This window comes from Calonectris borealis, chromosome 19 (genome assembly GCF_964195595.1).
Source record: "Calonectris borealis chromosome 19, bCalBor7.hap1.2, whole genome shotgun sequence".
In the NCBI taxonomy this organism is placed as follows: Eukaryota; Metazoa; Chordata; class Aves; order Procellariiformes; family Procellariidae; genus Calonectris; species Calonectris borealis.
This window is the reverse complement of record NC_134330.1, coordinates 6,738,820-6,761,738: the sequence shown is the minus strand read 5'-3', so window position 1 is coordinate 6,761,738 and position 22,919 is coordinate 6,738,820. Positions and strand designations below refer to the sequence as shown.

At 39.2% G+C, this 22,919-nt stretch overlaps 1 protein-coding gene across 1 annotated transcript; it reads right to left on the bottom strand.

The window, feature by feature from the left end:
• Positions 1-228: 228 nt before the first annotated feature.
• Positions 229-19,990, bottom strand: NCBP3 (nuclear cap binding subunit 3). The gene is made up of 13 exons (XM_075168778.1): positions 19,760-19,990; positions 17,924-17,989; positions 16,190-16,295; positions 15,080-15,205; positions 12,643-12,771; positions 10,278-10,351; positions 9,251-9,359; positions 8,404-8,503; positions 7,960-8,066; positions 6,536-6,821; positions 5,551-5,708; positions 4,183-4,347; positions 229-3,660 (listed from the first exon to the last, which is right to left on the bottom strand). Exons 1-13 carry the CDS (start codon positions 19,910-19,912, stop codon positions 3,425-3,427), a joined length of 1,815 nt encoding a protein of 604 aa, XP_075024879.1. The 5' UTR covers positions 19,913-19,990; the 3' UTR covers positions 229-3,424.
• Positions 19,991-22,919: the final 2,929 nt, after the last annotated feature.

Here is a 22,919-nt window from a genome sequence, read left to right as displayed (position 1 = left end):
GACCCTAATTTTAGGCGTCCCTCTAGTCGGTTGAAAGCAGGAAAGTGGGTTCATTAAGACTGGGCTGGGACAGGCTAGACCTGTAGCTGCGGGGACCCTCATCTTGCCCCCAGGAAGGCACAAGCCCCACTCAGGGCAGCCAAAGGAGCATCCACAGGCCCTTCAGCAAGAAGAGGTGCAGCACTCTCCTTTATGATGTATGTTCCAGCAAAACTGGATAGATGAGTATGATTTCAGACCACTTTTATTTGGAACAGAACAGCTGTTTAAATAAAAGTTTCATTATTTTCACATATAGTGTCATTTTGAAGTGAAAATGCGGGTTTTTTTGCTTTCCTTTCCCTGTTAAACACATCGGCCGTCATCTTCAAAAAAAAGCCCTCACTTTCAAGTCTCGCCACCAACGCCACGCGTTCAGAGTCTGCCCGAGGACAGCTGCAGGCACAGGGCCCGCAGCCCCCAAGACGATTTCCTTTGCACAATGCAACAGTCACCTGAACCGTTTACCAAAAAAATACCTTTTTAAAACAGCAAAAACTTCCTAGAGGAAGGACTAGTGTGGTCCTACAACAAGCCACCTAAAATTCAGAAACATTTAATTTTTCCTCTGAGGCATAGATCCTCCAGCAAAAGCCAAAGCCAAACTTCTCCTTTTTGCAGTTTTCAATATAAGTTCCTTTTAGTAAAAGACCTAAGTTGCACTTCTCAATATCAGAACATTAATTTCTGCATCAAATTCCTTGAAGGTGACCTTTGTAGGTCTTGCATTCTTTTTATTATGCAAAGAATTCTAATTACTTAATTTTGCTCCTTACATTGAAATTGTAATTTGTCTAACCTGGAATATGCTAATATCTGGGAGTTCAGTGAAAGACGAAGAACACATCAGCTAACAGCAAAACAGCTGACCACAAAGAGAAGGGGACTTACAACAAAATTCTCTATGCAATCTCTGTCTAGGTCAAATAGATTTATGTTACCCATGTTGAGGAAAAAGCATCCGCTAAAGATTCAGTGCTCATTTTTAATTATCAAAACCCAGCAGTTCATGTTCAGGCAGCTAAGGAAGACCCAAGCTAGAATTCCTGATACCAGCAAACACTTTCCAAGGCTTCTCTGTACATCATCAAAAAGCAAAACCAGGCAAACACTCAATTACAAAAAACACCTCTACAGGTCCCTTCAACAGTAAACCTCTATTTTTCTTGCAGCTAAGCTACCATGGTCTCATAAACACACATAAGCCTCCCACCAAACCATAAACACGATGGACGCAACTAACATGGAGGCATTTGTAAGGCATGTTTACGACTACCTGGAAGACAGAACCAGTTGTAATGGCTCCTCTTCAACGAACGCAAGCCTTTGCCTACCTCGCTTTTCTTGATTTCATACATCCATTAGTTCAGATCTTTTATATCAGTTGAAGAGACTCTCTGTTCCCATTCTGCCCTTCATACCAGTTTGTCCTTCGCCAGGTTCCAGTTACGAGTATTTACATGGAAACACAGTGGTTATCAGCGACATGAACAGCAGACCACAACCAGTTGCTGAGCTTAAAAACATGCCAAGATTCACAACAGTGCAGAAGCCTGTCTTTATAGACCAGGTGCATGATTCCTATCCACCATCTCCTTTCAGGAAAAGGAAAGGTCATAATGGATTCAAAGCAGTAATACAACACAAAGGTTTACTGGCAAAAAGACATTGGTTAAATAAATTTTATCAGGATCTTGAGAAACGAGTACGGTATGGGTATGATTCTATTTGAAAGCTTTGGAAGGGATATTAATGAAAGCACACATTAAAATGAATTATTACAGTGATCAGACATTGCAGTCATTTACTCTCAACAGTACTTTTATGAGACATATTTATATATTCAATAATTAAATATAAAATCAAGGATGAGTGTCACAAAACAAAGAAATAATAAGGCTTGAAGCCCAGTCAGTCCCCAGATTACCCTTCTAGTCACTGTACCTTTCATTTTTACCTTTAATTTTACATGCTGCTATTCTTACACATAATAAAGCAATAAGAAAAGTTAATTGCAGACTCCTTGCTTTTGTGAAGCCTCAAACCTACTTCAACTTAGTACAAAAATAGGGGGAAAAAAGATAAAACATTTGTTTGTTACAAAGCAGAAAGGGGAAGAGATATTCAGAGACATTCTGGACTGACAGAACCTAGGAAATAAGGACAATGCAAACAAATTTTCAGACTATCAAAATGTAGCAGACAATGTTCCTGCTACCTGTTCTGTTTACCAGAATGTGATGTGCTAGCATTATTCCTTATTTAGAATTATTGGCAATCAAAATAAATGCCATAGGCAACAAGAAAAAATTGCAGTTGCACACTGATCAAACCTTTTTCCTACCTAGAGAGGGTATGTGGGTAAAAAAGCTGAACGTAATAAGTCAACCATGTGCACATCCACATGTACTATACAGTAAGAACATTCAAAAATATTGACATGAGACAGTGATCCTATAGTTTTCCTTTTCTCTTTCAGTTATATATACACAGTTAAACAGCACATGGGAAACACCACTGTAGCTTTCACCGTGCCAACAGGAAAATTCTCACAAATATAAAAATGTATGCTTTTAAATTGTTAGATTTCTTCAAAACATAATACAGATGAAATGAAAGAAATATAATTCCTTATGTAACAAAAAAAAAAAATTAAACCCTTGGGAATTTACACAATTCTCACACATCCAACTTTGCAATCTTGAATATCTCAATCCCTACTACAGCAGAACATAGTAACACCAAAATAAATGAGCAGAATTCCTTGAGAGCAGTGATGCTACTTGGATACTATGTGAAATTTCACTGTACTAAAATGCTTAACTTAGATTTACATTCAGTATTTTGGAGGAAGGGAATGTGATAGTCCCTTCATGCTTTATCCTTGCTGGCTGCCTACCCAGGAAGCATTATTGTTATTACTTCAAGAGGAAAGGAAAGGTGCTGGTAAGAGCCAGAAGGACAAAGCAATGATGTTCATTATGAAATGCCCTGTTCTTTGGATGAATTGTGTAAAATATTTTGTTAAAAGGCTCCATGTTAAAAATATTAAGAACAAAAAGGTCTTCTTAAAAATACAGAGCATTTCTGCCTCTTCTTTTAAGTTCAAAGCTTGGGGAAAAGTGTTTTGCTAGAATTAACCAAAGGTTTGCTGTAATAAACATGTATGACAATGCCCTACGTAACACAGGGCCAACCACAGACTCCAGACAAACGTGATTGCTTTAGGTTTCAAGTGGTATACGCGTCTCTGTTTTTGTATAAAAGGAACAGAGACACTTCTGGAACCTTCACTGCAGAGTCTTTGCCAGTGTCCAGCTTTTGGGCAAAGGAAATCTTGCCACATTGCAGAGTCACAATCTTCAGGATCAGAATGTAAAAACAATCATGATTCAGTGTCTGATCCGGAACTGCTTTCTCGGCTGATTTCAATTTGTAGAGATGGTAAATTATCCAATCGACTCTTTTTTTGCCGAGACTGTTCTTTTTCCTTAATGAGAGCACCCCAAACCCGCTGGAGCTCTGAATCATCTTCCTCTGGAGATGCCACAGAGTTTTCAGGTTTATCTGAAGTCTTTTCTTGTGTCTTCGGAGCAGACCCTAAGCGGGTCCATAAATTACCTAATCAGATGAAAAACAAACATTTTTAAAAAAAAGATAGGACTAAGAGGAATTCTGGAGGAACTCTGAGGAACCTAGTCTTAAATTCACTGCATCTCTTTAAACTCCTCATACTACTCCCACCTTAATGTTTGGCATGGAACTTACTATGCTTTGAAGCAGTAGCTGAAATTAAAATATGGGAGGCTCAGTGCAGTCTTGTTCACCATTTCCCATTTGCAGAGAACGCTACACACAGGTCTGCAGTGCCATTGCATTCATCACACTCGATTTAGTGCCCTGTTTTGACCACAGTTTTAAAGTAGTCCTCTACTTTTAAGCATATCTGTATAAAAATATTGTTCATAAAAATACTCAGCTCAACCTACCTACATGTATTTAGATTTCAAAGCTCTGAGCAAACATTTGCTAATTCATCTTTAACTTCACTCAACTGAACACCCTTCATGATTTTCTGCTGAAATTTCTCTTATATTCTAAAATCAAGGGCACTGCAGTATTACATTTCTCCATAAAACTGACCTGATTTCTTCTCTCTGGTATCAGAGTAGAGGCCTTTTACATCTTGTTTGGGGATTCCTAACCGACTGTGTACATCCGATATTGGTTCTCGACGAGGAGCAGAGGTACTACTTGGAGGTTTAATTTCTGGAGAATGTGGTCGTTTTCCCAGTCTTTGCCGCACATCTAGGGATATTTTCAGTGATTAAAATGACAAAAATCATGATGCATTTACTTTAGTTCTGCCAGCTAATTTTATGCTCGTTGCACAATTTCGGGAACTTAAAACTAGACAGATTCTCTGTTTTTATCTTTTCTGTAGTTCTTTCATTAAGTCTTTCATACTCAGATTTCAGTCCTGGCAATATCTGCAATAAAATTTATCCAGATCTCATTTTTCTTTTTTTTGGCATCTAATGTTTTCAGGTTGTGCTATGTCCACAAGATCAAAAAAGTAAGTTATTCCATGGCTTGCTGCATTTCTGTTTTAGCAGCACAGCATGTATGTACCCAGCATGAGGTATGATTATACAAAAACCGGCATGCCTTCAATGATTCTTTTCGGATAATAGATACCTTGCTTTAGAATTCTAATACTGCTTGGTATTTCGCAGAATAAAATGAAAAACAGAATATAAGAATCCTAAATATATTGATACTTAACCCATGACTCGAGCCTTACGTTCTGAAGTTTGTCTGATTTAGCTAGATATTCCTAGTCTTAAAGAGGGTTCAAACAAAAACATAAAGGCAAAGGAAGTTATAGGATTTATGTGCCAACTTGTCAGAGCGCCAAAATGTGCAAGAGGGGTAAAATATACTAACATAACTTCTACATTACACTGACTCAAAAAAGTATCTTTCACTTATCAATCAATAATCCTCTAAATACTATGCATGTCAAAAGTAGCTGAAATTACCCATACCTGAGTCAAAAATGCAACAGTCAATAAAGCCCAAAAATAAACCCTGCCAGTTGAAAAATACATCCATATTCAGGTAATATATGTTCTTTCATGTAAGTAGGTAGTGTGTCACGTTTCATTTTGTACGTGAGCCCCCCCACATGCTACGTTTCTCAGAGTCATACAGAATCTCTGCCTCAAGGAGTGAGCAAACCAAAAAGGACAAAGTAGGGGGAAATAGAAACAGGCAAATAAATTGGATAAAAATAAATGTCATTCTTTCACTCAAATGTACTTCATTCTTCCCCAAAGCAATCCCCAACTCAGCCTCTTAGCAAGGAAAAATTAACTGTATAGATGCAGAAACTGCTGCTGAACAGAATTCCCTTGGGTTTGTAAGTTGCAGTGGAGCACAGATGTGAAATGAATGTATCCATTTTAATGAGCCAGTCACAATTCTGCACAATGTAAGAGTTTAAAATACCTGATTTTACAGTGCTGTTTGGCTGACGTGGCCCAGTATTATTCTGACGTTTTTCTTCTAACAGTAGTCTTACATCCGCAACTTTCTCTGATGATCCTTTACTGCCAATCCGATTTTTGATGTTACTGGTTGCTATGCTATCTGCTCGCATGGAATTCCTAAATAAAACAATAATAGATTTAACATCCCTTAAATGAAATGAAATCTAGTCTAGTTCTTAAGTCTTCTTGTGTGTAAAATTACACCACAGAAAACAGTAATATCAGGATTTCTCTACTGAGAAACAGAGGTAAAAACACTACTTAGAAGAGCATGTGTTCCAGTCAAATCCTAAGTTTAGCAATAATCACATGAATACCTCAGTATCCATTTCAAGGCAGGTATCGAGTTTGTCTCCTTAAGAATGTGCCTCTGGGTCAAAATTCAGAGTAGATAAGCAACTTTGAAATTGTTAAAGGACTTGACGTTATAATGAAGTATAATCATACTACTAAAGGGACGGCATGTTAAAGTCATTTTAATAATCTACAATGTATGCGATTTTGGTTAATATGCCCCTACTGAACGTAAATTCCTTTTTGTCGTCCACACTTAAGGGTTATTCTTCTTTCTGAGAAAAGAGGAAGGGGTAAAAGGAAAAGAGAAAGAGGGGTTCTTTCTCCCTAGCCTAGCTATGAAATGCAAGAAGTCAATTGTGCTTGTTTGCATAAATTTCTATTGATTCCACTAAGCTTCATTATTATCAATAAGGAGGGTTACAGAAATCTGCAAAGGAAGCTATATTTAAAGAATGTTAATTGTACTTAAAAGCCTGTATCACTGTCTTCTGTATTTTGTATTTCTTTTTAAAATATCTACGACAAAATTATGTTAAGAATTGAAAAAGTAGCTTCAGCAGTTTGTCTTTAAGCTTTGACAGCTTTGTCACTAACTAAAATTTAGAATGCCTTTTCATTGATACTTTTAAAGAATAAGAAACTTTTACCTAATATTTTTCAGTTGTGATTCCACCTCATCTGCATACATTGTCATTTTCATGCTCTTTTTGGGAGAGGGTGTTGATATCATTTTCAGTTCAAGATCATAGTCCATTTCGTCAGAATCAGATGCACTAGCACTCGATCGTCTTGCTGCGCTGCGGTCTCGGGACTGTTTGAAAGCTTGCAGTTCATCACGGTACTCTACCACAACTCTGTCATCTTCATCCATATCCTGATCTTCTTCCTCCTCTTCTTCCTCCTCAATAGGCTCCTCAGGAACATTTACTAAACCTGTAACAAAACAAAATGATTCTGATAAACTGAAGTTTATAATTCATATAAGGTACCTTAAAACCAAGGCAAAAAAAACCCCAACCCACTGTAATTAATGATCCGCTACAAATGAGTCTTCCTCTAAGGCTAAAGAGAGAGAATATTTTGCAAAATATTCTAAGTGGAATCTATATTACAGAATATTCTAAGTGGAATCTATATTACAGAATAGCCTAAGTGGAAGAAAATCGCCACAGGAGAAAAAAACAGTCCATGGTGTTCACTATCTCAGAAGCCTGCTCAAGCATAAAGCTGGACTGCATGTATAAAGTAAAACTGCCTCTTGTAGTAGGTGCAGTTCATACTTCCTGAACTAAGCATAACAATTCCCATGATCTTGCAGGGCTTAACGTGACAACTGCTGGCTCCGCAATAATCCTTTCAAGCCCTGTAAGCAGTAATGCCAAAAAGAACAGACGTATCATTAGTATGAATTTATCACATATACTGATTTAAATATAAATCAACAACTTCAATTTAGTCATCAGCAGTGTGCAAGCATCTTTTCAGAAAGCAGTACATTATCAACATGCAAAATCTTCCATGAAATCTGATACATCCATGGCTGTATTTTTAACAGGCCACTCATAGGAAACATTGACACTGTAATTGTCTCGCGTCAAAGATTTTTAGACCAATTATTTTTCTAATGCACACCCCCTACCTTAGGGAGTAGATGAAGATATTCAAGCCTAATTAATAGGATTTTCTAATCTTTATTGTTCTACATCTAGAGCTTGCTTTTTCATAGAACGGAAGAATTGACATAGCAAGTACGACAAATTGCCAAGAAGTTTAGAGAAGTTCTCTCTTCTTTTTGCTCTTGATGCTATAGCCCCCATGTCCTAAATTTGTAAGAGAAAAATATCACATAAAAAGTAGCAGCTAGTTTAGTAAGCCAATGAGCAGCGTGAAGCTTCTGCCCCAGTTGTTCCCTGCAAACTCTTAAAATGCAATTCAGTTACAGATATATTTTTAAAGGCACACTTCACTTTCACGCACCACAGGGGATTACATGAGGCGTTGTTTAACGTCCTTTCCAGTCCCCCATTCCCCAGCTGTGTTCTTACAGGGTCGACATATTGGCATCAATTACCTGAATGACGATGTTTATAAGGAGGAGTCAAGCCAACATCATCCCCAATAAGCGTCCTCTTCTTTATCACATCCCGATGGATGCGACGTGAATGATATCTTCGTTTCCTGAAACACCATAAAAAGAATGACATTCCTGTCACAGAAAAGGCATCATGAATGAGCCATATTCAGTCCTGGATTAAGCATATGCAATTATCACTCACTTTAACAGCAGACATACATTTATGTGAGAGATCTGTTCTGAATGTTTTGAATATAAACATTCTTTATTTTCATGAGAAAGTAGTCCCCTTGCAAATTCATAGTCACACTGCAAAAACATTATTTATGCATAAGAAGCATCTACATAAACTGAATAGAAAGAAAATCCACCAATTAAAACAGTTTTAGACTATCTTGTCCAATTACCTGCAATGTTCCAACTCCTCTATCCAATACTCACCAAGAATTGCTAAGAATCCCCTTCATGCCTCCATAATTCGGATTGCCGTATTTCATGTAATACTGGCTTCGCCTTGCAGCTCCCAGCTCTTTTTTGTCATCTGAAAAAACATAAATTAAAGGAGTATTTCCCTCTTAGAACACTAGCGTAAAAATAAATAACCATCTAGTCAAAGACACAGAGAGTGAAAGTAAGACTGAATACATCTTACACATCAGCATTACTTCAATCTCCTTCACGAAGTATATAATTTTGCTGACACCTCTGAAATTTCTCCTACCACCACAGTTTTATTTGTGTCTAGAAACTTAATTCTAGGGAGACTGAGTTTCTACATATCAGCATTACATCCCACTGTAACTGCTGGAAGCTATACTTACCTTATTCATGACCCTTCTTTTCTTTCTGGATGTGTCACCTTCCCACATGGCCCAGAAATTAGATGGATTTTCATTTTACTCAAAAATATCATTTAATATCTCAACTGTATTTAGCAATAATTTCCAGTAATACCTCATCAGCATCTCAAATGATTTTCGTATTTATAAAATGTGAAATCTACCTCTGTGAAGAAGGGCATCATAAAACATATTCTATGGTATTGGGAAGAATGCCCTGAGCCCACGATAAAATTTTTTATGTACAATAATTTTCATACAACTTCAAGTGGATTTAATTCACACATTAAATGTGGATTTATTGCAAAATCTTAGATGTCTACCTAATGATTAGCAAAAAACCTAACAATTTTGCAAATAAAAACTAGGTACTTCAAGTCATTAATTAGTCAACAAATAAAACTACAACAAGCGATTAATTCATTATGCTTGTTAAGCTGTTCATTTACCTTTAGTAGCAAATCTCATGAATAGCTTGTTTCCTTTAGCCAGTTTATTGGCAGGGCGAAGATCATTACGCAGGAGAGAATCCTCTTCTACCTGGGAGAGGGCATCCAACTTTGGGGGGCAAAAAAGGTATTTTGGACTCAAAAATAAAATTATTGTTGAACGAAAATGGATTGCTTACAGAGAAGCAATCAACTGATTATTAAGAAAGTTACTTTTCAAATTATGTTCAAATGAACTCTGCTTTTTTTGACAAACTAATGTGAATTTTTAAAGTAATCTGCCCTAAGATTTAAAATATTTCCTTCTCTTCCTTCATAACATTATCTCAGATTACTAAGTCCAGTATTTTTCAAATGACACTATACTACTGACTGAAATGCAGAAAATAAATAGCACAACTTTGACACTGAAAAACAACTATTTGATTTTTTTGCTTGTTTCATATCTAAATGGTTTTATAACAGGTTCTCATGCCCTCACACAATCACTAAAAGCCTTTTTTTTTTCATTTATATCTGCTTTATAGAAACTAAAATTCAGACTTCCATGACGTATGAGTGTTCACTGAGCCACTCCTAAAGAAAATACTAATCACACCTATTATATATTCAGCCAGTGAAGATTAAATTACTTACAAAACACCAATGCATATGCTGATTCCCACACATATCTATGGACAGCCTAAATCCCATTTGTCTCTTTAAGCACCGCCTTCACTGCTGAAAGGCCGTTGCCTTCCATTACTGTTGTTTCATTGCCTCCTCTCAGCAGAAAAGAGCAGCCAGTCTAGCTCTTACATGCTGGATGCCCTGGCACTCTTCAAAATCTACTTTCACAAAACATTCTTACATAGCTATTCTCACCGACAGCATATCTGCACTTCCTGTCATTTCCCCATCTAATTTACTTTGATAATTAAATTGTGAATTGCAAATACACGTGGTTAAAACTATAATGTTAGGAAGACTTTACACCAGTCAGAGCAAAACCTCCATAATAGTGTTTTCACTTTCCTTTTGTACTGACCTCAACGTCACTTGGGTTGTCATCCTCAACCTCGCCTTCTTCTGTCTCATCATCAGAACTTTCCTCCTGTTTTTCTAAGAAGGAACATAATTGGGGGGAAAAAATAACCTTCATTTTAGTGTGTCAGTCACATTTGATTATTATTACCTACATTCTCTGAAATCAAACTGAAAGTGTTATCCTTTCTTCTGTGCAGCCTAGAGTATAATCAAAACAGTAAATGTCTACAGAAATTTGAAGCACGCATGAGCACAGAGTAACATTAACTAGACAACCTCTGTGCAGATAACTGCCTGCGGCAGCACACATGGATTATTAATTCTTTGAAAGCAAATGAAATGGCGCTGCATTTCAGGGTATGACAGAGATCAGCAAGACCAAGACTGTAAAAGGCATATAAAAGACTATTTCCTTCAGCCTCCCTTTAAAATGCTGCAAGTACCTACAAGTATACAATACTAACAATGTAAAACAGGTTATTATTCAAAAGTTAGAAGTTTTTGAGAGAAAGCAGGAGGAAAAAAAAAAAAACAAACAACTTAGTGACTTAATTTCAAAGTGAAATAACTAACAGAAGAGCACACACTTCCAGAACTACTAAAATTGTGAGATGCTTCCATAGATTTTTCAGGGTTCTTTTTAGCTCAGAGTAAGCAAATTGATATTGGAGTATTTTTTTTCAAACAGTCCTCAGTGGGGGGAAAAAAAAAAGCAGTGAATATGGACAGCTATCAACATATACCAATATTATTTGCAAAGATCTCAAAGTACTTCACAGACATAAGACTAAAAAAACCCCTCTTATATTTCAGAGTTCCTTATCTTAATCTCATCCAACAATAGACTTGAAAACTTAAAATAGAGAGCAAGAGCTGTTCAAAAGATCCTGAAAATATTCCCAAGTTCAAAGAAAAGAGTAAAGCACAATTAACCAAACTGAAACCAAAGAGAGAATCTAGGTAAACAAATGAGCCAAATTCAAACCTGAATAATTAAGTTCCATCAGGGACAGCATTCAAGCACTTTTTCCCCCCAAAATTATAAGCTTCTCACAGTAAAGACTAGTCTCTTGCTTCCCTAAATACCTAAATGGCCCTCAAATTCCTATCTAAAAAAGGAATGTAACTAAGCTAGATTACTCCAGTGTATCTGTATGCATCTCACACCTTAAGTGTAATTGAACAGTTTGTACTTTATCTAATATCCCACTTTTCCAGATGAACAGGAGTAATTTAGATGACAGTTTTTATTTTGAGATGTGGTGTAATTATGATGTAATATGTAATTTATAGCCAACAAGATTAAATACATACATTTATGCTCCATTTAAACAAGACAGTCACTAATCTCCAAAAAATTCATAACAAGTCTTACTTAAAGCATTATCAACATTTGCCCCAAAATTAAAGTCACATGGATTGTTAAGGAGCCACTGCATTGTGGAGAAAAGCAACAAGAAGAAGAGGGGATGACTTAGAAGGATCCAGAAGTTTAAAAAAGCCCTAACCCCCACACTTTCTAGAAAAGCTTTTGGTAGCACTGTAGATATCTAATAGAGAGATGGGCATTTGCATTTTGTTCACATAGCATGTTTAAGCAAAATCTACGGAAGAGTTAACACATACAACATCTCTCTTTGCTTTGTACTGTGTGGTACAGTACTTTGAACCACAGCAATTTATCTCACCAGCCTAACAGCAAAACAGTCCTAAGGTAGCAAAAGCCCAATTTTTAGTTTACACCTGTAAAAGTAAAATAAATTTACAATGAAGGCATTCAGGTACCAGATTTATCACAACATTAAGATGTACTTTCGCTGCTTTGCTCTTTTATAACTGACCTGTCAGTGTGCTTCTTTCTTGAAAGTATAATAGCCAAATTTAGAGATGATATACACAGTGGTGAAGTGATACACTGTCACATCAGTGTGAACGATATACTTAAAGGACGGTGGTGTATCAAAAAAGGAATCAATGGTGGTATTTCAAAAATAAGACATTTTCTTACACCTGCTTTTTCCACACTTAGAATCCATCCTTTTACTGCCTTTGTACACACATCACACAGAATTATTTCTGAGCAATACGTACCACTATAAATATCATATCTGAATATGACCCTGCATCTAACATGTTCAGTATCGACTGAATTACTGCTTTTGGTCTAGCTCCAACCCACCTTTTAAGAAGCAGCTTCTTCAAAAGGTTTCCAAGATGAAAGCCTTTTTTAAAGTGGCAGAATACATTTACCTGAAACTATATGATAGAAGCTCCTTCAGTAATTTAGATTACGCAGTACCCATGCACAAGTTTAAAGTTGCATTGATTTAACTAGATGATGGCTATATATGCATATCTCAATCTACCTTTCTTGGTTTTTTCAGCTGCCTTCTCTTCATTGTTTTCTCTGCTTTTTGTTTTCTCCTGATCAGGCAAGGAACTCATATTTATTAGAGCCCGTGTTGCTGTTACTTCATCGAGCCAGACCACGTTACCTATGACATATATAAACACATACAAAAACAAAATGCAGTTTGTATAATCAAGAAGTCACATACATTGCCTTACTGGAAGGAAATTACTAACAGAAGTTCAGAAATACTCTTATATAGTGACATGACAAAAAAGTAATCAGATATACCTCTTGCAGAGGAAGTCATATTCTTAACGCGCTTGATAAGCTGGAGGACACGCAGCTTTCATCACATGACAACCCATACAACAACTGATCAAAACCAAAATCACTGAAATGCGCAACCCTATATATTATATTTGCTGAGCACAGCAAATTAGGATATTGATTCAGGGTCAGTGTATTTCATGAACGCGATAGCGCACAAATGCAATTAAAGGGGGGAAAAAAGAAAAAAAAAAGAAGAAAGAAGCCTTCACTTTTTTCCCTCTGGCAATTTAACAGAACCTTGGATTTTATTGCAGAATTCTGTTAATCTTTTCCGAAAAGCAGGAAAATAGGGGAAAATAAGAGAGACTGCTCAAGCACAGATTATAGTGTACACAGGTTAACAATATGATTCAGTACATACCTTAAGTATCAGCAGATGGTACTAAAATACAACTTATTAGGCCAATTAAAAGGATTTTATAGATGCCAAAATTGAAAGAGCTAAAACTGCTTAGAAACAGGTTTTGAACAAAAGCTTTCTGCACAGCTGCATTCAGTGCAAATACGGCAACAAATGCCATTCACTGCTCTGCTGTTAAGCAGAGTGCATTCAGGTATCAAGAAAACTACACAGTGTCCCAAAATAAAAGATTCTCTCTTAAATTACTCGAACAGGCAAGATTTACAAGGTGAAGAACACCCAGATATTAACGTCAATGATTAGCTAATAACTTTTCATTTATGTCTGCCTACCAGCTCTTCATATCTCCAAATTTTCAAAGCCTTTATCTTTTTACGTTCATCAGTTTGAAACACAGAACACAGTCTAAATTCACCTTTGCGCTAAGGCATCTTGAGATGTCACTCAATTGGGAATGTTAAAATTTTTGCCATGTTGTGACGCAAATTTATGCTGAAAAGACAATGCTTTTTCTTGGGATTTTCTCCAAGTGTAGTTGGCATGCTAACTCAGACACAGCATGAAAATTAATCACCCAAAAAAGATGTGGTTTAACTATAATTGGGTGAAGTACTGTTACGACTCCGAAGCCTACATTTTTGCACTGCAGGTTCACTGTGGTTCCACGCTAAATTCACGCACGTAACATTTAAGAAAAAGGATAATCAGACAATCTTAGAAATGAGGCCTCAGATTTAAGCTGTGCACTTGCTAGCTTATGCATCACCACAGGTTCATCTAGCAGCTCTTTACTGCAATTGTCCACCCAGGGCTCATTGCGTTTCAAATTTTCTGTCAGCTTGTGGCAGTCATCAATACAGAGAGACTTCAAGGTTACCAAAACTTTGTAGTATACCGTATCTTTTGTCTGGCACTCGCATGTAATTCCTTCAGGGTCATTCCAGGGAACTAATTTTCAGGACTCAGCCATGCTTGAAAATAAACCCGTTTCCAGCAAATCCAATCCAATTGGAAAACCTGCACCGGCTCCTACTTCTTCTTCTATGATTTCAGTTACAGGACTCCTAGCCACATGACCATCTCAGAGCCTTCCAGTTCCACGATCCAGCACCCAACTGCCACAAACAGCTCTTGTACAGTCTTTAGTATCACTGAAGAAAGCATGACTGTCAACAACCTTGTATCTTTCTGGCAATCTCACTGCATGCTTACTCCCCAAAACAGCCCTTGCAATGTGAATTTACATTCCTTTTCCAATCTATGTAAATCACATTCAGCTGCTACCTTCTTCCACCCACTAATTTCTCCTTGAGAAGGCACTAAACAAATATGGCAACAAGCCTGCTCCTTTGCAGCACAAAACCATACCAACCTGCCTAACTACACATAGCTCAATAATCTTCTCTCAGAACGTCATCTTTTTTGACACTCACAAGCAGGTATACTATTTATGTCAACATGTAAGCAGCACAAAATTTTAGACTTTTTTTTTTTAAATACTTAAGAGACCTGCAAGTTATTCTATGCTATTTCTTTCCAACAATAAATACTCAACCAGATAGTGGGTTTGATATTCGTTTGATAACCGTATGTTATTAATTCTTTCCTTCTAAATCTCTTTTGACTAAGGCAAATGACAGGGAAAACGAGACAAAGATCAGTGACTTTGAAAGCCACTAAGACATCTGTGGTACAGGTATGACTGATGTTAAAAAAAAATAAGAGTAAGAACTACAGACAAAAGACTCCATTTACTTACATGATGTATCATCTAACCACTCAATATGAGCAGGAGGATACTCTTTGAAATAGGCAAAGATGTCCTGTGTACTCATCTCATCCACCCCACAAATGTAAATTGTGTCCAGTCTCACTTTAGGAATTGCTATAAAGAGGAAGAGATACAAAATGGTACTTATTTCTATAGAGCAAGCTTTTATCTCAGTAACATATGGGTTTATAAAGCAAACATTTTAAATAAGCTAAACGGAAGCTAATTAAAGCAAAGTATGATGTACACCATTCTAAAACACCATAATTTGAATTATTATTCCACAATGCAAAACTTTAATAAATTGAGAATTAAAAAGAGGTAACACCACAAGCATTGGTAGATGTAGGTACTGCATAGCAATCAAACTGCCTTAAAAACATTTTTTTTTTAAATGCTGCCAAAGTACTACCATTAAGTAAAGAGCCAGAATACTAACGAGGCCTGTGACCAGGACATGTGCACAAAGCACTTCCACTTGTATCATCTGATGGCGAGCTGTTATAGGCCACAGCTTAGCGGGTCCGAGCTGCCAGTTGGAAAGAAAAGCCTTGAAACTAACTGGATGCCAACAGCGCCAATCTATTGTGCACGCATCTCCCGGCTGATCTGCTTACATTCCAACACGCCCAGCTTGCCATCTAAGAGCGCATGCACAATCAGTCCAGCTTCACTGCGCGTACAGCACAGAATCTGATCTCACTGTGCACGGGATACAGAGTCCTCTGCTCATACACAAACAGCGACCCAGATCTTTTCAAAGAATTTAAGGATTCGTAAAGCAGCACTAATCCAGAAGATGCATCTTGGACATGTAGCACTAGGTGCCATTGCCAAACAGTAAATAAGGTACACAAAAAATGTTTTCTGCTTTCTGGGGTTGGTAAAATGAGGAGCGAAATGATAACTGTCAAGTAGTTTAAAAAGTAATGACATTAAAATAAAAATGTGGCATAAAAAAACCAAAGTGATTTCTTTTTGCAATGATCTGGGAAACCCTCTGGGATGCAGGAACTATTATAGGATAAATCAAATAAAGGAACTGTGAGGAAGTAAACAAAGGGATCTTTTCTTCTTGACTGTTGGATAAACTTGTACCTTTCTTCATCATATCCCGATCCAGCGCCACATTCCTTTGGGCGAGATTCACTTCAGCTCGAAAATGAAAGCGTTTTGCTCTTTGTTCCTTTTTCTCAATTGCTTCCTGCAAAATGCAAAACAATGCAGTCAAAACAGGAATCACAGCAGCATTCCCAACAAGAGATTTAAAATAAAATCTACCAGACAGCAACAATCTATATTAATACTACTATTAATTCTAAAGAGACCTGTATGTTTCAGAATGCAGAAATAATTCATTGAAACATTTCTGTGCCACATAATAGTTTTAATGTAGGTCCAGCAACATAATGGGAATCAAGATGCATGGAAAACAAGCTATCTCGGACAACGTTCAGACTCCATGATGGAACAGTAACATTATCTTTTCCTTCCCAACAAATATACAGAGGCTGTGCTCAAACAAAACTCTCTTAAAACAAGCATTTCTACTGCATGGAAAATTAGTCTTTTAAGAGATTTTTTCCTATCTGTTTTTTAAATATATACAAAAATGTAAACTTGTCTCTCTGAGCATAAATTTAACAACACTAGCTGGAGTGCTGGCTACGGAGATCTTATTTAGACTGGCAATTCAAGCTGCTTTTAAGTAGCTCATGCGCAACACCTTATATGGATCTTGTGCAATTTTTGAAACTGAGAAGCACCTTATTCTACAGAATTTATTAGGAAGCATCATAGATTTTTGGATGTTATTAACCAAAGTCAAATTTGGAACACGAACTGTGATTAAGCAAAAACCGCCACCAATGATATCCAAACAAACATGGGCTTTTTACTGTTTTTTAAAGATTGCCAAAACATCTTTGGCCACATTTCTTAAAGTTTTTCAGAGTTGCATCATTAAAGAATGTAACAAAAGATGATAGCTTTCCCCTGTCTAGGGGAACTTCAAATTCTTTAACAAATTACAATACACACAAGCTAGATATTGAAGCCAAAAAGCTGATTTTCAGTCTTCATCTGGAATCCTTTTTGTACTCTTTGATAAACACAATCTTCTGAGCTCCAGTAATGCAAAATGGGAATTCATGTCATTTGTCAACACACTGTTGTGGTGGGGACTCATATTTGTTAGAACATGTAAAATTGTATCAGTCCTCTAAAGTATATGACTAAATGCTTTTTCTCTACTACCAAATGCTAGATATAGTGGTCAATTGTACAATATGAAACAACAGCCAATTTGGCATTAAATATACAGAGATGAGCTGTAGGATTAAATTTCTGAAGTTCTGCAGAATTATGTAACTTTAAGTTATTTAAATGCAACAGCTGTTCATATTCTCCAAACTATGTCTTAAAAAATTAAACAATAAGATGCCCTTGGAAGATACAAGGCAACAAAACTAGATTTTCCTGCCGAGCCCTTGTTCTTCCTTCTGTCACTCACCTAAAAGGAAAACCTGCAGCTGACTTCTCTCAAAGGGCAGTGTTTTGCAATATCGAGTGGCACCAAGGCAATTTCAATAGAAACATTTTCAGGTTTTGGCACGCGAATTTTTGTAACTTAAAAATGCTAATTTTACCAGAGATATCAGGTCCTGATCCAGGCCACAACCAACAAAAGAATTCCCTAGTTGTTGAAAAATGCCAGCTATCTGAACATGAGGCTAAGCTTCTGTGCATGTTCGGGAAGAAATAAATGAAACGGTTCCTCCTTTCCAGTAGCAATAATTAGAACATGCTGAAGAACCATAGCACAAAAATTACCTTAGAGGTTACATCTATTCCAGTAATGAAACTTCCAGCTTTGTTTTCATATCTCCTACTAGTGTCCTGAAAGAAAGCAAAATGGTGGTGAAACCTCACTGACCAAAAGCAACATACTTGCTATGCTGAAAAAAAATCTGTCCATTTCTACAATAAATACATCCTCTTTTCCTTGATCCTTACTCCAGGCTACATCCCTAGATAGACAGGTACACAAGCAATAACTCTCACTGATGTCAGTGAAAGTAAAAGCATATGAACTGAACCAAACTAAGGATTCATTCCTCTGGCAAAATTTAGCTTCTGTGTCTACCGCTGCTAAAGTTTTTACTTACTCTCTCTCAGCAACACAGGGGAAGTCATCAAACACCTTTCCTAACTAAAATGTCCACAATTTTGGTTTTGGGTATAATTTCCTTGTAAAACATGAACAGATTTAACAGTGATACTTGACTCCTGAAGTATCAATATGCAGCTTTTAGTCTCAAAAGTCAGAACAGCAAGCCATATCCACAATTAAACAAGTAACTTTTTATTCCTATCATTATTTCAAACCCAATTTCCAAATACCAGCAAGATAAACATTACTGTTTTGATACAACCCTACTGATAAAGAGTGAAATGGAGAATGATGTGGGAAAAAATTTACAAGTTTCACCTCCATCAGTCAGGACTGCTGAATTCACAAGACTGCACTAAACCACACAGACCCTGGACCAATGACCCAATTCTGTCCCTTCCATTGCTACCATATGTAAAAATGGCACCTCTTCATTCTGGCACCCGCAGGACCATCACCCAGCAAAAGTTCGGAGCTGGAAAAACACATCTTGCTTTCTTTAGGAGTAAATGTGTTCTTTACACTTGTGCTGCAATAATTATTTTAGCTAAAGGACTTTTTCTAGAAAGTAGGCCAGTCTCAGTTTAGAAATACCAAAGTACACACAATCTAACCGCTTTTCTTAGCAACAGCATCAAAGTTCGTCTAAAGCTGGTAATTGTTTAGACCTATTAAAAAGAAAAAGAAAAGCAAAACAAACATTATTTTTAAAGTCAGAGAACCCCACTGTTTCAGGTTGACTCATGGAGCACAAGGAAGTACAGTAGGGTGCTGTCTCTTAGGCCACGTATTTGGTGGAAGCCCAAGCACGTTGGTAAATCAGCTAATTAGAGATTAGTTCCTAAAGTAATTTCCATACAAGTTTTGAAAGCAAAAGACTGCTTAGGAGGTTAGAAGAACTCTGACCCATTTTTAAGTATTAAACCTGATCCTACTAAAACTTATACAGGAACAATTAGCAAAAACAAGGGCGGGAGGGGGGGGAGAAAGAAAACCTCAAACCCCACCCATCAGAGCCCACATCCCCAGCGCCTCCGACTCAGTTATCCCACAGCCACCTCCCTGCTCCCTACTCTCGGTAGCCCCTATATTGCATCAAGCACTCCTTTTACACTCTCCCATCCACAGCCTTCCTCTACGGTCCATCACTACACCCCAAATCCTCTTTTCCACCACCCCACCACCTCCTTTACTACCTTCGCTCCCAAGCATATCCTGGCCGCTTCCTTCTTACAATTTGCCCCCAAACTCCCCTCAAATACCTCTAAGTCCCCTCACGGCCCCACTCCCCACCACCCTCACCCTATCGCTTCCCCTCATGCACCTCCCACCCCATGTCGCCCCTTTTCCCACCAAGTACCTCCCATTGCCCTCACAGAGCCCCGCAGACCCCCTTCCCCCGCCACCCTCAGCCCCCCCCTACGTACCCTGCCCCCCCTCAGGAGCTGGTCCCTCCTTCGTCCCCCCTGCCCGTGACCCCACCGCACGCCCCTCACCGGAATGAGCTCCCGGAGCGAGCGCCTCACAGGGATGGTCTCCAGCTCGCCCTCTTCCACTTCCATAGGCTCAGGCTCCGGGCCGCGAGGCTCCGCCGTTGTCGCCGTTGCCTCCGCCTTCACCGAGATCCGCAGGCCCCGCACGGCCGCCATGGCTCCGCCAGGCCCGCCCTCCGCCCGGCCAGCGAGACGGCACCGCCGCGGCACAGAGCGCCGCCGCCCAGAACTACCACCGAGCCGCTAGGGCGGATAGAGCGCCACCCGAAGCTACAGCCGGTTGGGGGCCAACACGCTCAGGCGCACAGCACGGCCATAGAGAGACGGGGAGAGCGCGGCGCCGCCGGTCCTCCAGGGCTACGGAGAGCGAGAGGGTTACACCGCCATTTTCCCCAGGCAGCCGCGGCCCCGCCGCGGGGCTCGGGGCCGTGTCACCGGGGAACAATACACGGCGTGGGCAGAAATAGAGAACTCGATGGAGGTGGGGGTTGTGAGGCCCAGACCTCGTTATAGCAGGCTCTGCTTCCTGCAACCATTTTTTAAAAAGCGATCTGAATTCTTAAAATGTTCATTTTTTTCCTTCCCCTCCGTACTACGGGAAGATCCCTCCGGAATTTTACATCTCCGATAAAACAAAGCTAATTTTCAGCTCGCAGTTCTCCGCGGTGAGCCTGTATCCTATTGTTCTGGGGCTCAGTTACTCTTTGTCAAGTTCTGTTTTCCCACCCACGGTGTTGAGGCTGTTGCGAGAGAGAAGCCCTGGCTCCTGCTGGCCTAAATAAACCATTGTGGTTTAATCTGTCCCCACGAGACAAGTTCTTCATTCCCCTAATTACGCTAATCAGCTCCATCCCCTTCGCACGCAATGGACCAGAACCGTGTTCTAGCTGAGGGCTCGCTCCTGCCTTGGCATCGTTACTTCCCCGTCCGTGGCGTAACACCACAACTGACAGGCTGCACAGCCGCATCTCGTCACCGTGAATTACCATTCCCCTTTCTGTCACACCCAGCCAATTTCGTTAAGAATTCCTAATATTTCTCTGGCTGCAGGATCCTTCCACTCTGCTCAGTTTCAGACTGCTCCATTCCTCAGTTCTGCACGTTTTCAAACCAAAACCCTCCAGCCCACCCCTGCGATATGTGTCTTCCCCTCCGAAGTGACGGTACTTCCCAGCAAAATTCAGTAGCAAATTTTGAGTTGTTCATGCAGAAATTTTGCAGCTGGCAACGTAAAGGCTCCTCCCCTTACAGGTAATCCAGTGGGACTAACATATCTTCTTGCTGCCCATCGCGCACTCCAAGCTTATTTATTTTTAACAGTCCCTGTGCAGCGGTCTTTGCACAATAGCTAACGTCACCTGAATTCACCAAAAGTGCTGTATTTGGTGGTGACATCATGCAGCCAGCATCTGGCAGGAATCTCCGACACAGGTGGCGCTTCCAAGCCAGGTGTGAACGGGGATGGCAGAGGCCACACACACATAACGTGAACATCGGTAGTAAACAGGACACAGACACCTCCTGCGAGGAGCAGATTCCAAAATAATTGCAAGAGGAAACACACTTCTGTGGCAGAAACGCTCTTTCTTGAGGTCACAGAGAAAAGAAACCAAAAGATGCACCTTTTCCTCCTTTAGTTTTTATTTTAGAAGTAGGAGACAGTATCGACGTATGCGACCTAGACCAGATTTACAAAGCCTAACCCTTCAAAGTAATGATTAGGGCACGATTGTGTGACACCAGGTTGCCTTGCTCTGCTGTCATTAGCAGACGAAGCCTTCGGTTAACCCAGATGTTTCCTTATTTTGTTTTAACATCCTTAAATGTCGCCTAGGACAGAACATTGCTGTGCTACAGCGCTCTCCGCTTGGCACAATTTCAAGACTCGCTCACTGAACTCAGCAAGAAACTTTCTACCGATCAACCGATAAAGATCGGTTGCCAAAGTTTTAGACCTCCTTAGGAAAAAATCATCTCTAGGTCTACTGGTAGGGACAGTCAAACCAGGAGGGGAAAATCAGGCCTGGGTGCCGGTGGGGCTTTTTAGCCAAGTAGGTGAATGGAATATTCTCTCAATATTTTACAATTTCTTTCAGAATCTTGTTATTAACAGTGGATTCTTCAGAATTACAAGCTGATTTAGTTTTACTCTTCTGAGACTGTGGCCAAGAGCTTTGTTTTTCTTTCACATTCACCTCAGGCTGCAATCCCTCTGCCTGTGAAAGACCAGTGTAGGAAGCAGGTTTGGGCAGAAGGGCTCCACCTTTAGTGTAGCCTTTGTGCAGAAAGGATGGGTCAACGGTAGTAAACTACTGAGGAGTGCAGGGGTTAAATACGGGAGGAAAAAGGAATTTGGAAAAGGTTACCAGTCATTATCAGGAGAAGCCCTAAGTAAGGAAAGGCTGTTACAAATAACGAAGGCCAGAGAGTGACTGAACAAGAAATCATTCCAGCGTAAAAGTAGCAAAAGGAGCATCTTAGGACAGGGAGGTGTTAGTCGTTTCCCCACCACTGACCACCAGAGGGAACTCTTGCAACAAGATTCCGGCAGAGAACACCAAATGTGATGAAAACTTCCACCAACTCCTGCAGTTTTGTGGTTCAGCTGAAAACAGGGGGAGATGGGGTAAAAGGGAGGGGAAAAAAAAGTAGTCTGTGGGCCCTCAATCAAAAGGAGACTTTTTTTTTTACAGCGGTCTGGCAGGAGTCAGAAGAATGGTGAATTTTGCCATTGTAAGAAAATCCTGGTTGGTTTGTTTGAACTCTGTGAATGACTGAACAGAATGGACATCTTTTCTTGCTGCTGTGATATAACTCTCCTAGTGTCCTGGGCTCTTAACAGGGACCTGCAGCTTTTCAAATCTGCGAAAAACCTGAGCATGGAAGCATGCTACTTCTGCAACTGGCTAGCGAACACCACACGTCACCAGGGAAACTGGGACTCCAGCTTCCAAATAACAACTGCCTCCTACCTACAGTCCATCTGGAGGAGAACAGGATCAGCAGAGGAAGGATGTTCATTTGTTAAACCATCGGATGAGCTGAAATCAAGGACGTGGTGTTTTCTTATATATTTGGTGAACCACAGGCTTCCTGTAAGACAGAATATTTTCTCACTGGGATATTGTGAAGGTTAATACAACCCTAGTTACCTGACACAATG

Coding starts and splice junctions, on each gene's coding strand:
- NCBP3 (XM_075168778.1), bottom strand. CDS start 19,912: ATGGCGGCCGTGCGGGGCCTGCGGATCTCGGTGAAGGCGGAGGCAACG. Junction 12,772..15,079: donor GTGGTTAGATGATACATCAT/GTAAGTAAATGG, acceptor TATATGTCATAG/GTAACGTGGTCTGGCTCGAT. Junction 5,709..6,535: donor TCACAACTGAAAAATATTAG/GTAAAAGTTTCT, acceptor TGTTTTATTTAG/GAATTCCATGCGAGCAGATA.